At 44.0% G+C, this 14,483-nt stretch overlaps 1 protein-coding gene across 7 annotated transcripts in view; it reads left to right on the top strand.

Annotated features, from left to right (window-relative positions):
* The window catches only part of EDA14 (embryo sac development arrest 14), a 71,062-nt gene extending 56,881 nt beyond the window's left edge, over positions 1–14,181 (top strand). For all 7 annotated transcript variants that reach the window (XM_086528684.1, XM_086528689.1, XM_086528690.1 and 4 more), the window contains 3 exons: positions 13,195–13,284; positions 13,374–13,473; positions 13,554–14,181. In XM_086528684.1, the coding sequence (XP_086384810.1) occupies positions 13,195–13,284; positions 13,374–13,473; positions 13,554–13,646 (283 nt within the window). In that variant the 3' untranslated portion in view covers positions 13,647–14,181. The remainder of the gene's footprint in view (positions 1–13,194; positions 13,285–13,373; positions 13,474–13,553) is intronic.
* The last annotated feature ends 302 nt before the right edge of the window (positions 14,182–14,483 follow it).

Here is a 14,483-nt window from a genome sequence, read left to right as displayed (position 1 = left end):
TTCTAGAGGGCCTGAAGATCATACCATTGATCTGATACCTGGAAGCACACCACCGAACCGGCCACCTTACCACGTGAGCCGACCACAGGATGAAGAGATTATGAACCAAATGAAAGACCTCTTGGAAAAGGGTCTTGTCCAGCCTAGTACTTCAACGTATTGCTCTCCAGTGTTGTTGGTTTTGAAGAAAGACGGATCTTGGAGAATATGCATCGATCATAGAGCTCTCAACAAAATCACCATCATCGAACAGATTTCCGATTCCTAGGATCGATGATATACTCGACAGATTACAGGGATCCTCGTGCTTTACTAGCATTGATCTGAAGAGTGGATATCATCAGATCAGAATCGTGCCGGGAGACATCTACAAGACAGATTTTCGGACGACTTTTGGGTTATTTGAGTTTTTGGTGATGCCTTTTGGCTTAACCAATGCTCCTGCGACATTTAACCGGATGATGGCCAGGATTTTTCGAGAGTACAGGCTATTTGTTGGCACTTTCTTTGACGACATCATTGTTTTCTCCAAGAATGAGGCAAAACACAGAGACCATCTGCTTAAGGTATTTCAGGCATTACGAGATCACAAGTTAGTGATTAATGCAAACAAAAGTGAGTTTTTCCTAGCAAAGATACACTTTTTGGGACACATTGTCTCAGTAGAGCAGGAGTGCAAATGATCCGGCCAAGATAGAGACTATCCGTGATTGGCCCGATTTGAAGAAAGAAGCTTCTTGGGAGTGTGTTTATTACAGGCGGTTCATTCGAAAGTTTGCAGAGGTTGCTTCCCCTTTGTATATCTTGACACAGAAAGGAGTCCCTTTCTCGTGGGGATCCCCAGAGGTGACTGCCTTTCAGACATTGATAGAGAAATTGACTACGGGACCAGTTTTGACTTTGCCGGACTTGCAGAAGTCATTTGAAGTATATTGTGATGCTTGTGGTCGTAGTCTGGGTGCAGTCTTAATGCAAGAAGGCCATGTCATTGCTTATGAGAGCCGATTGTTCTCAAGGCCGGAAATGACAGCACAGATTTATGAGAAAGAGCTTTTGGCGGTTATCCATGCTCTTACTCAGTGGCGGCATTACCTACTCGGAGCGGATTTTACTGTCTTTACCGACCATTAGAGTTTGCGCTACTTCTTGTCACAGAAGCAGCTATCGGAAAAGCAGATGCGGTGGGCGAACATCTTGTCACAGTTTCACTTCCAAATTGTCCATGTGCAGAGACAGAAGAATGTGGTGGCAGATGCTTTCTCTCGGAAGCTGTTGGTTCTGGCTATTTCCACGATACATCATAGAAGCTCGAGGATATGGTCGACCAGTATGCCACAGATACAGATTTTGCAGACGTTTTCACACGGATACGGGATGGGGAGACAGTAGCGGGATACTCCATTCGGGATGGCTACTTGATGAGAACAACCATGTTATGCGTTATACAGCGGTTGAGGGAAAAGGTTATGACTGAATGCCACTGTCCACCTTTTACGGGTCACCGCGGCATTGCTACCACCATGAAAGGGGTAGAGAGATACTTCTTTTAGCCGAGACTCAAAAAGGATGTGGAAGAGCTTGTGCGCAGTTGCTTAGTATGCCAGAAGGTCAAGTTTGACAAGCATAAAGCACAGGGATTGTGACAGCCTTTTACCCATACCCACCCGCCCTTTGCAATGGATTTCATTTTTGATCTCCCGAGAACACAAGAGTGGTCACGATGATTTTCAGATTTCATGGCATGCCTAGGACGATTGTCTCCGACAGGGACCCCAGATTTACGAGTTTGTTTTGGAACGCAATTTGGGAGAACATTGGCACGCGGTTGCAGTTCTCGTCATCGTTCCACCCGTAGACTGACGGGCAATCTGAGATTGCCAATTCAGTGGTTCTAGATTTGTTGAAGTCTTATATCTCGGATCAGAAGACTCAATTGGAAAAGTACCTACCTTTGGTGGAATTTGCCTACAATAACACGATACACTCTTCGACGAGGAAGGTGCCATTTGAGATTTTTGAAGGTGTTGCAAAGGTTGCACCCTTCCTAAGCACGAAAGATAAGATTTTTGAAGCGGATCAATATACGCGAGACTTAGATACGGCTTTTGCCAAGGTTCGCGAGACGTTGAAAAAATCTCAAGAACTACAGAAAAAGGCAGCGGATCGCCATCGTCGCGACTTGAAATTGAAGGAGGATGATTGGGTGCTCTTACGTTTTGAGAAGGCACGCCTGAGAAAGAAAAAGGGAAAGGAGAGGCTTTTTCCAAAGCTTAGTATGCGATACTACGGACCTTTCCAGATCACTGAAAAGATAAATGATGTCTGCTTCCGACTGAAACTGCCAGATACTTGGAGGATTCAGAATGCATTTCATGTGAGTCTCTTGAAACCTTTTAAAGGTGATGTGCCTGATGATGGGGAGCCTGATGAGCAACCCGAAGTGGAAGAAAACGAGGAGATCCTTGTTCCTGAACAGATTTGGCACATAAGGATATGAAGAAAGGTAAAGTCCGAAGGCGGTTCTTGGTTAAGTTCAAGAACTATCCTGCATTTGATGCGAAGTGGATGGAGGAGGAGGACCTAGCAGGTACTCCTCGGATTGTGAAACTTTACCTCGATGCTTTTGGTTTAGCATAGTCTACTCCAATTGGAACCCAGAATTCAGCTTGGCCGGAGATCAGGTGCAGTGGGATGCACAAGAGGGGAGTCACTCCGCTCCTTTGTCAACAGATGCCTTGATTTTGATACTAAAGTCACTGATGTCTCTTTGAGCTTCAGGGATACGGAGAGTTGACAGTATTCTGCTGGATGACTTTATGAAATAGAATTCTTGATTATGATACTGATTTGTTCTTGACTTCTTTTAAGTGCAGGAGCTGATAGACGAAATGACTGCAGCATTTTGGTCTAATTGATCTCGGATAGACATGGTTGCAATAGGGGTTAGTCAATCGGACATCGATGAGGTCCTGATTGGATCTAGATGCAATTGCTAGCTACATTGCCGATAAATCATGGTCTAAGATTAGAATGAATGTTGAATGTCATGTGATGTCCTCTGATGTCTATTAATGTCCTGTGATGTCGTGTGATGTGACTGTCGATTGGTACATGTGCTAGATGTGTATTCCTAGTACGTAGGTACTAACAGTCAGTGTCTGCTAAGACGGTTTATGGCCTCTGTGTGGGGGAGCAGGAGAGAGAGCCCACTTGCTACTCTATGCAATGAGAGTGAAGGAGAAGAGGAGAGTGGCGCAGAAGAAGCTCACGCAGAGAAGAACGTGAGAGAGAGAGAGAGAACGCTCGTCAAAATTTGGGAGAAGTCACGCTATTTCTTTTGGGCTTCACCTTTGAGTATATGAGTAAGTGACTAGGGGGCCATTCACACTTGTAAGTCTTTTAACTTATAAGTCAATAAGTACAAGGCACTTAGGCCTTTATTCCCTAACAACCTCCCACCTAAAGGCAATGTACCTTGGGAGATCAAAGAATCAACTAACTATGATACATCAGCTGATCATGCACTTACTCATCCAACACCCATCATCTGTCGGCAATATGCAAACCGCTCTGCTGGAAGACTCTTGGTCAAAAGATCTGCAGGATTGTCATCTGTGTGCACCTTGACAAGTGTAATGCTCTTGTCATCAAGCACACTCCTGATAAAATGATACTTCACCTCTATGTGCTTTGTCTTGGCATGAAAAACAGGATTCCTTGCAAGCATAATAGCACTCTGACTATCACAGTGTAGCACAGGAACCGGTGACTTAATGCCAAGCTCTTCTACCAAACGTATGAGCCACAAAGCTTCTTTGCATGCCTCAGTGGCAGCCACATACTCAGCCTCAGTGGTAGACAAAGCAACACATTTTTGCAGTCTAGAAATCCAAGAAACTGCACCTCCTGTGAATGTAAACACATATCCAGAGGTAGACTTCCTGCAATCTGGATGTCCAGCAAAATCTGCATCTGTAAAGCCATGCACAGATGTCTCACTCTTCCCAAAACAAATGCACAAGTCTTTAGTGCCTTTCAAGTATCTCAAGATACACTTCACTGCTTCCCAATGCTTTTTGCCAGGATTGCTCATGTACCTGCTTACCACTCCCACCGCAAATGCAATGTCTAGAAATCCAAGAAACTGCACCTCCTGTGAATGTAAACACATATCCAGAGGTAGACTTCCTGCAATCTGGATGTCCAGCAAAATCTGCATCTGTAAAGCCATGCACAGATGTCTCACTCTTCCCAAAACAAATGCACAAGTCTTTAGTGCCTTTCAAGTATCTCAAGATACACTTCACTGCTTCCCAATGCTTTTTGCCAGGATTGCTCATGTACCTGCTTACCACTCCCACCGCAAATGCAATGTCCGGACGTGTAGCAACCATAGCATACATCAAACTGCCAACGGCTGATGCATAAGGAATCTTGGCCATTTCAGCCCGCATATCATCTGTGTTTGGGCAGTCATGTGCAGTCAGTTTTACATATGGAGGCAGCGGAGTACCAAGTGCCTTTCCCCCATCCATATGAAAACGATGTAGCACCTTATTAACATAATCTCGTTGAGATAGATACAGACGCCTGTTGGTTCTATCTCGAGAGATACGCATGCCCAAAATATGATTAGCATCACCAAGATCCTTCATGTCAAAGCGATTCTTTAAGCTTTGCTGTAATGCATTCAACTCCGTGACATTTTTACCCGCAATAAGCATGTCATCAACATACAAAATCAGCAATAGAAGAGATCCATCACTTGCCGTTTTGATATACAAACAATGATCAGAATTACTTCTTTTGTATCCTTGAGACCTCATGAATGTATCAAACTTGTGATACCATGCACGGGGAGATTGTTTCAAACCATACAAGCTCTTCAAGAGTCTACATACTTTCTTCTCTTGCCCCTTTGACACAAAACCTTCTGGCTGCATCATATAGATCATCTCAAGCAAATCGCCATGCAAAAACGCTGTTTTGACATCCATTTGCTTTAACTCCATATCTTCAGAAGCAACCAGGCCTAAAACAAGACGTAATGTGGCAAGCTTTACAACAGGAGAAAAAATCTCATCAAAATCCACACCATGCTTTTGCTTGTACCCTTTAGCAACTAAACGTGCTTTGTACTTAGAAGAAGCATCAGATGTGACCTTGGTCTTGTAAACCCATTTACATGGCAGAGCCTTATGCCCTTTAGGCAAATCAACCAAGTCCCATGTATGGTTTTTCTCCAAAAACTGCATTTCCGAAACCATTGCTTTGAACCATTTCTTATTGTCTTCCCGTTGCATAGCCTCTTTATAGCAAGACGGCTCACCACAATCAGTAAGCATGACATAGTCCAAAGACGGTTCATATCTATCGGGGGGCCTTGTCACCCGAGTAGACCTACGCACCCAATGATCCATAACAGGTTGATTTTCAGCCTGTAAACCATCAAAAACAGCAGGCTGTTCAGCCGGTTGCATCGCAACAACGGGCGGTCTAGGAGCATCAACCTGTTCCCCTACCTGTGGTGCATCAATGGCAACTTGTTGGGGCTGATTTTCAGCAGCTAATGGCTGATTTTCAGCACCATTTTCAACATGTAAAGGCTGCTGAACATTGGGCCTTCTTGGCTGTCCATATGTAACATCTTCATGAAAAACAACCCGGCGCACTTCCTCGACCTTTGTGGGCTGTTTGTGCATGCAATCCTCATTGAAGATGACATCATTGCTGCGTATGATTTTCCGTAATGCGGGATCCCATAATCTATACCCCATTTCACCATCCTCACCATATCCTAGGAAAATGCATTTATGAGACTTTGGTTCTAGTTTGGTGCGCAGTTCACTCCGGATGTGAACATAGGCCTCACAACCAAACACTCTCAAATGTGCATATGAGGGTGGCTTGCCAGACCACACCTCCTCAGGCACCTTTCCACCCAAAGCCTTGCTAGGTGAGCGATTAATAAAGTGAATAGCTGTTTGCACAGCTTCTGCCCAAAAACCATGAGGTAATGCAGCATGTGACAGCATACTCCGAACTTTCTCTTGGATAGTCCGGTTCAACCTCTCTGCAACTCCATTCTGAGAGGGATTAAAAGGAGCCGTGAGCTCTCTTTTAATACCTTTAGTAGCACAAAAGTCAATAAATGCTTTTGATACATACTCCCCCCCATTGTCTGAGCGCAAAGACCTAAGCTTCTTGTCAGTTTGATTCTCAACAAACGCAAGAAACTTCTTGAAAGTATCCAAAACATCGCTTTTAGCACGTATTGGATACACCCACACCTTACGTGTAGCATCATCGATAAATGAGACAAAATATTTCTTTCCCCCTAAGGACAACCGTGGCATTTCACATACATCGGAATGCACTAAGTCTAACCTGTCAGACTTCAAAGAGAGAGACCTTTTGTGCGGTGTTTTACTGTGCTTACCATAAATACAGTGCTCACAATGAGAAAAATCAGCATACCTCAAACACGGCAAATAGCCAAAACGAGACATAGTTTCCATTCCTCTTTTACTCATGTGTCCCAACCGACCATGCCACAAAGAAACACTTGGTTGCTCGGTTACGGCGACAACATGGTCACGCACACTAGATACATGCAAAGGATACAAAGTGTCCGATTTACAACCCTTGGCTACAATCCGGGCCCCTTTACAAATTTTCCACTTGCTATCACCAAAAGTGGTGTGATAGCCTGCATCATCTAGCTGCCTTGTACTAATCAAACTCTTCTTGAGTTGTGGCACATGGCGCACTTTGTGCAAAACAAAAGTCATACCATCAGCAAAGGAAAACTGGACACTGCCAATACCTGCAATGTCACATGCATAGTTGTCTCCCAAATAAACAGTGCCCTGCACCTCACCTGAGTACTGTGTAAACCAATCCCTATGAGGTGTTACATGAAAGGAGGCACCTGAATCAAGAATCCAAGTATGCATGTCCACATCAGAACCCATAGCAAGGGTATGTGCATCTACAGAGGAGGCATTGAGTACATCAGTGCTGCTGTCACTGTCACAACTACTAGCAACATTGATTTCCTCAATCAACACAGTGCTCTTCTTGGCATTTCCCTTGTCCTTTGCATCAGTTTCAGCACCCTTGTTCTTCTCTTTCTTCCACTCATAGCATTCCCGTTTATAATGCCCTTTCTTTCCACAATGATGATACACAACATCTTTCCTACGAGATTTGCTGCGTGCCCTGTCCTTACTGTCAGATTTCTCCCTTTGTTGAGACCTGCCTCTCAAGTGCAATGCATTAGAAGACCCACCTGTGGTGTTCTTCCTGTTCATCTCTTCCATCAAGAGAGAACTCTCTACATCTGCATACTTAAGTGACGCACTTGAGTTACTAAGAGCTGTCCGGAATACATCCCAACTCTCGGGCAATGTGCATAGCAGAAAAGTAGCTTTGAACTCCTCATCAATCGTGAATTTCAGCTCTGTCAGTTGGCTGAAAATAGAATTGAATTCATTGAGGTGCACTGACATGTGCGTGCCCTCCTTCATGCGGAGATCCATAAGCTTCTTAAGCCAATACACTTTACTGGCAGCACTCTGCTGTGCATACAACTCGTCTAAACGCTTCCACATGCCCCATGCTGTCTGCTCATTCTCTACATTGAAGAGTAAATTGTCAGACACCGAAAGCATGATCGTGGAGCGAGCCAGCTCGTCCACTTCTTCCCATTCTTCAACCTCCATATCAACCGGTTTCACACCCTGTAACTTAATAGGTTTCGTCTGTTTCTTCTGCAACATCACATTATAACATTGCTTCTTCCATATAGCAAAGTTATGGGCACCTTCAAGCTTGCGAATGTGCAACAAATTGCCACTTTCACTGCTAGAAGCCATTCTGAGTGATTGCAAACACTGAAACCCTGTTTTGCCGACCTAAACACCCCCAAATGTGCGCAATCGGGCAAAAAACAGCTTGCTGTTACAGAAAAACAGCGAGCAAATTTCACGCGAAATCACCCCAAAACAGCGTACATTCACTGCCAAACCCTTACCAAAGGTTTCCACAAGGTGTATACATCATTTGCTTGCTGAAATTCCCTGTTTTAGGGCAAAAATCAGACCTGTAAACACCTGTTTTGCTGAATTTTCAGAACCTCGTTGGTGGAAACACCTGTAAGATTGACCTGTGAGACTTGCCCTAATGAAATTGCATCAAATTGACCCCGAAATTGATCAATTTCAGCAGAAATAGGCTGCTGTTCGCCAGTTTTTGAAACCCTAATTTTGGGGAAACTGTCACCGGAGGTCGATTCTACACGATGAGAGGATCCCTTCGTGACAGAGTTGATCGAAAACGGTTGAATATCCTACCCGCAGCGAGCAAGAACAGAATTCTGATCTGTGTTGCGAAAATGGCTCTCTTGGAAACCCTAAAGCTCTGATACCATGTGTGGGGGAGCAGGAGAGAGAGCCCACTTGCTACTCTATGCAATGAGAGTGAAGGAGAAGAGGAGAGTGGCGCAGAAGAAGCTCACGCAGAGAAGAACGTGAGAGAGAGAGAGAGAACGCTCGTCAAAATTTGGGAGAAGTCACGCTATTTCTTTTGGGCTTCACCTTTGAGTATATGAGTAAGTGACTAGGGGGCCATTCACACTTGTAAGTCTTTTAACTTATAAGTCAATAAGTACAAGGCACTTAGGCCTTTATTCCCTAACACTCTGTTTGTTTTGTAGGTGTAATCGAGGGCAATTACAATGCTTTCAAGAAGGGGGTATGTCACAAAGTGATGACGTTCTGCCCGAGAGCCGAAACTATGATTGCTGCTAAAAACCCTAAATCTGCAAACCCTAACCCTAAAACCTGCCAGAAACCCTAACCCTAACTGTAACCCTAACCCTAAAAGGGTAGCAGAACAGATTTTCGAGCTGATGACGTGGTAGAATCCCGTGAAAAGCACTGACTTGATGATGCGGCACTGTATGGCCAGGCCCGGAAATTACGGGGCTGCTATTGCGGCAGATTTGCCAGCTTTTGGGCGACGACAGCTTTCCTATTTTTCTCTACGCAATTTGTGTGTGTGTGAGAGAGAGAGAAAACGATTTTGCTTTATTTTATTGAGAGCTCTAGAGAGAGAGCTTGTGAGAGAAAAAAGAGTTTGCTTTATTTTTTGAAGCTTTGCTTTTGGCATCCCTTGTAAATAAGTGGTGAGGGCTTACACTCTGCAGGGCATCTGGACGCAGAGTCTGAGAGTGAAACCCTAACCACTCTCTTGTACTTTGAACTGATTAATACATAAAGAAATACCGAAAGGGGCGCCAGTCTTTGGGGCCAATATCTCTAGGCACGGAACTCAGCCGGGCCAGTGCAAATCTATTGTGAACTATGAACTGTTTTGAAGTGGTTATTTGGTGCTGTCGTGATTGATTCTTTACTTGGAGTGTCCAAGTCTGTTACACAGAGGATGGGCATACCCACAACAGCAGATATGACTCCTCTAACTCCAGTCCAGCCACTGGGAGTGTTTATGAAATGGGGTTTGGATTTCATGGGTCCATTCAAGAAAATTACTCCAAGGAAGAATAGGTATATATTGATGTCCACTTGTTATGTCACCAAATGGGTGGAAGCTAAAGCTCTTCCCGACAACACCGCGAAGTCCACTGCTGTGTTCTTATTTGAAAATATTATATGCCATTATGGATGTCTTGTGGAGATTGTGTCTGATCATTGAACACACTAACACACTTTATAAATGATACTATGGATATTTTAATGGAAATGCTCTCAGTAAAGCATCGAAAATCAACACCATATAATCCCAGATGCAATGGGCAAGCAGAGAGCAGTAACAAAACTGTTAAGACCATTCTCACTAAGATTGTGCAAAAGGAGCCATACTAGTGGGATCTGAAGCTCCAGACTGCTCTCTGGGCATATAGGACAGTCTATAAGGTCACCACTGGACTAACACCATTTAGAATGGTGTATGGCATTGAAGCTGTCGTGCCTATGGAATTTGTTATTCCCAGTCTCAGGATGGCAGTGGAGTATGGGTTGGATTTTAACCATAATCTTAAACAGAGATTGGAGGAGTTAACACAGTTGGATGAGAGAAGCAATGCTGGAACAGGAAATTGTTCAGCAAAGAAGGAAACACTGGCATGATAGACGTATCAAAGTTAGGGAGTTTCAGAAAGGAGATTTGGTTCTGTTCTATCAATGTAAACTAGGTTCTAAGAAACCAAACTTGAAGATAGCGTGGGCGGGTCCATATGAAGTCAATTGGGTGTTTTCCAATGGCACAGTAAGGCTGAAAGATTTATCTGGGTTACTGTTGCCAGGAGTGTATAATGGGGCCAAAATCAAGCTATATTGTTCAGATGACAAAGCAACTTCTAGGAATAATGATACTGGTATTCTGGGAACTGAAGACCAAGAAAATTCAAAATCAGTCATTTTAAGCCTTTTTCATGTACAGCCAGTACCAGAGCCAGTCAAAGGGTCAGAAAAGTCTTAGCACGACAAAACCATGTCAGTACCAGAATCAGTAAAGTGTCAGAGCCAGAATCAGTTTTTATGGGAAAAAGGGCCAGTCGGACTGTCTGTGATAATCATTTCAAAGAACATGGAGTGTATTAGCCAATGTATGTATATACTATACCACGTAATTAGCAGTGCACAGAACTGTAGGAACGGTAAGTAATGGAGCTTTTATGGCGAGAACGCATATAACAGTAAGGCGAGTAGGCATTTTTTCTCATAAGTCTCTTGCGCGACGTCTGCCTGCTATCACACATTCGCCATCGCCAAGCTCTGAAGCTTCTTCACTACAACCACAAACTTTCCTCGGTGTAAAGCATAACCACTTCGCCAGACCCTCGTCCCCTAAGCTCTCATCTTGTCTCGTGTCTCACCCACATATACCTTGCATGATCATCTTTGCGAGCAATGTGCATCATCTGCTGTAATTCCTCTCTGTAAAGTTCAACCACTATGCCAGTCCCAGAGCTTTGATCTAACTGCCGACTCCCATCTATATTCACTTAACATGCGGTAAACTCTATCCAAGTGCCTGATGCATCTCAGAGTAAAATATAATGTCCGTCCCAGTGAAACTATCCTCAAAGGCTCCTACATCCAGTCTTAAAAACCCTTACAATTCCAAGCAGCAATGTTGAGCTTGGTCGTTGCACCGTCATGTGGTACGTCTCTTTATAATCACAACCCGGCCATCTCTGTAGGAAGCCACCTTCCTCTTCTCCTTTGCCACCCTGATCTTTGGCATGACCATCATGTGCGCTAGTTGTGCCAAGGGAAGATCATCTCCTAAGAAGACACCTGTCTTCTTTAAAGTATGCCTCCTTTTCAAGAACAACTTCTTTGCTTCCATTGAGGGGAAGCGCAAAATTAGTGCCCTTCCTTTTACCGAGGATGTGCCTATCTTTGCCTTCTTGTTCCACCCTCCATACTTTGGTAGGTGTGGGTGCTTTCACCCCCATTATTGTCATAAGCTCCTTAACTTCCTCATCCACATTATCACGGTCTTCAATACCAAAGACGCATAGATGCATGGATTGTGTCCTTCTCCTTTGTTCTTCCTCCAACACTATGTTAATGATAGTGGGGTGGGCGTAGGCTCCTTGGTCTTGTCCTTCTTGGTCACCGAGTGGATGCGGATGATTTTGGGGGCACGGCCTAGGGGTTTCACAGTCCCTTGGCTTTTGTTTCGCTACATCGCCTGAGGTATATAGAGCTTTTGCAGATTTTTGTAGACTTGATCACATTCCAGATGGCTACAATTCACCACCTGATTAGAGTATCTTTATCTCTAGGTGGATCTTGTGGTTTATTATGGGTTTTTCGCATATGGACCTATGGTCGATGTTATGTAATGCAAAGGGTCAAAGCCCCACTTTTGTTGAGAGAGAGAGAGAGAGAGAGAGAGAGAGAGAGAGAGAGAGAGAGATGAAATGGAATGAAATGTTATATTAACATCTTTTAAAGGCCATATTGACCTATGAGAGTATGCATAGGGAGTCTCCTCCATTGATGGGAGCATCCCCTCATCCTCGGCCTCTTGGATCTCCCTAGCTCTGCTGCTCGATCACGAAGTATACCTCTACTAGTGATGTGCCCTGTATCCCTCCTCTCTGGTTGCTCTTGTCTGTGCTTAATCTCTGGATGGAAGAACATTGTGATCTGTCTCTGGGTGTGTGTCCCAGTGTGCGAGCCTCTCTCTCTCTCTCTCTCTCTCTCCTCATCAGATAGATCTTTAAGGTCTCTTGGGATAGTTTCCTACGATGTTAAAACTTATTCTTCTTCTCTCTCTCTCTCTCTCTCTCATATATATATATATATATATATATATATATATCGGCATTTCAGCTGAGCTGAGCCAGGTTGTGCCAGCTGTGTCAGAGAGCCAGAGACAAAGCTTCACTATATATGCCACTGTACAGCACATTATGTGACACATGGCGAATTTCACTGCCTCTTTAGAGACGGTTTTGGGCCTCTATCTAGAGTTATGAGATAACAAGATCAGAGATGTCTTGACCTCTATCTATTGGAGTTCAGCAATATATATATATATATATATATATCTGTGTGTGTGTGTGTGTGTGTGTGAGAGAGAGAGAGAGAGAGAGAGAGAGAGAGAGAGAGAGAGAGTAGTGGGCTGTGGTTTATTGCTGGAGAAGCTGCCATGCTGCGCGAGACCTTGCCGTTTGCTGCCTGCTGCATGCCAAACCTTACCCTTGGCTTTCTTTTAGCCAAACTTGCAGTATCCACATGCGTATACCTGCACCTGTGCTGACCTACTGTGGAGAGCACTGCCTTGGAGTTGATGCTTGTTGCCTGCCCTGCTCCACCTAGTCCTGTGTGCTAACTGTGCCTAGCGGCCCATCTTGACTGTACCTAGCTGCGCTAACCGCACCCTCAGCTGCGTACAGGTTGCAGAGCTTGCTGCCTTATCTGTTTGCATGCCAGTCGGTTAGCTGAAGTCTTAGGTGAATTAAGTATTAGATGGTAAAGAATGAACTTTACAAAACACTATTGCTGATTCATAGGGACATTTTCAGTAGCATTCTGGCTGTAGCTGACTTTCCAAGTTTCCAGGCTTGCAAGTTTTAGACTCATATGTTTGAATGGTATTTTCTCTGCAAAAGCAAGTAGTCAAAAAGCTAAGTAACTCATTTTTTGCTTCTTACAGGAAGGCAGCCAAAGAGATGATGCCACTTTTGATGTCTGACCAATCGCAAGGTCAAGCTGTTGGGAATAAACTACCAAAGCGCATCAAGAAGTAAGTAAAACTTTGACATCTAGTTCTGTCTAGTATGGTTAAGGTCGTGAATGTAAGAGGCATATGACATGGCACAGATGATGATGCAGGCTTCGTGATGGGGCTTACAGAGAGCTGGAGGAGAGAAAAGAGAGGGCTGCCAAATTGCGCAGTATGGTATTGACAATGAGTATGCAGAAGGAGGTGATGGTGAGCATATACAGTCTCAGTTTAGTGCTTCAATTTTTAGGGCCTTGTCAGTTGCAGACAAATTTGACAAAAATCTACAGGGCAAAGGACGAAAGAGAAAGCTGAACGGCGATGAGGTTTCTCCAACAACAGAAGCACCTGTGTTTAAATGGCACAAAGAGAGGAAACGATAAGCAGAACCTACGTTTCACCAATGGATAGTATATTCTTAACTTTACGACGACGTCGTTTAAGTTGAAGTTCCTTCCCTTGAATATACGGCAACATTTTTAGGTGGCAGATGTTGGTGGATGGGCTGCTGCAGAGAGGAAGCAGAGTTTCTCTTATTCCAAAATTTCAATGGTGTTGAGTGGTGCCAATCCTTGGCTTTTAAATACATTGCAAATCACATCCTGATTTGATTTTGAAATTGATTGGAGAAAAAGCAGATGAATGTCGAGAAACTATTGTCTGCAAAGAGGTGGTGTCACAGCATCTATGCTTCCTTTGTAAAGGCGAAGGTAAAAGTACATGTAGTTAAACACTTCTGAACAGTAGTCCAGCTGCCTCCTGTCTGTGGGATGGTTTTGTATTTCTGAGCCTATGCCATCTTGATTAGTCAAGGAAAAGGAAGCCGAATAGAAGCGTTTATTGTGAAGGGTATACAGCACGAATATGAACAATGAGCATAAATTGTCTTCTGCAATTTGTTCCAGGTTTTGACATTTATGTTCCTGCTTTGGGCCCCAAGTAGTGTCAGCTTTGTTTTCAGCCATGGTAAAGGGATAATATTTAGTAATCTTGACAACACTAACGAGCACAAAGTTGTGCAAGGCAAGGACTTGTTTATGCACGATTCAGGTGAGAGAAGAGTGAGCGTTCGAGATCGTGCCAGCTATGGGCGAAGGCAAATGGGAAAGTACTGCCAGGAGAATTAGCTAACAGCAGTCGAGCATTGAATGCACTTGAAGGGCAAAACACCTTGCTCTACATCTTTGGCATTGCCCTTATTTGTTGGTACAGAACTTTGG

The sequence above is a fragment of the Adiantum capillus-veneris genome, chromosome 14 (assembly GCF_014529385.1).
Source record: "Adiantum capillus-veneris isolate H3 chromosome 14, ASM1452938v2, whole genome shotgun sequence".
NCBI classification, from domain to species: Eukaryota; Viridiplantae; Streptophyta; class Polypodiopsida; order Polypodiales; family Pteridaceae; genus Adiantum; species Adiantum capillus-veneris.
This window is presented reverse-complemented; position numbering and strand designations above follow the sequence as displayed.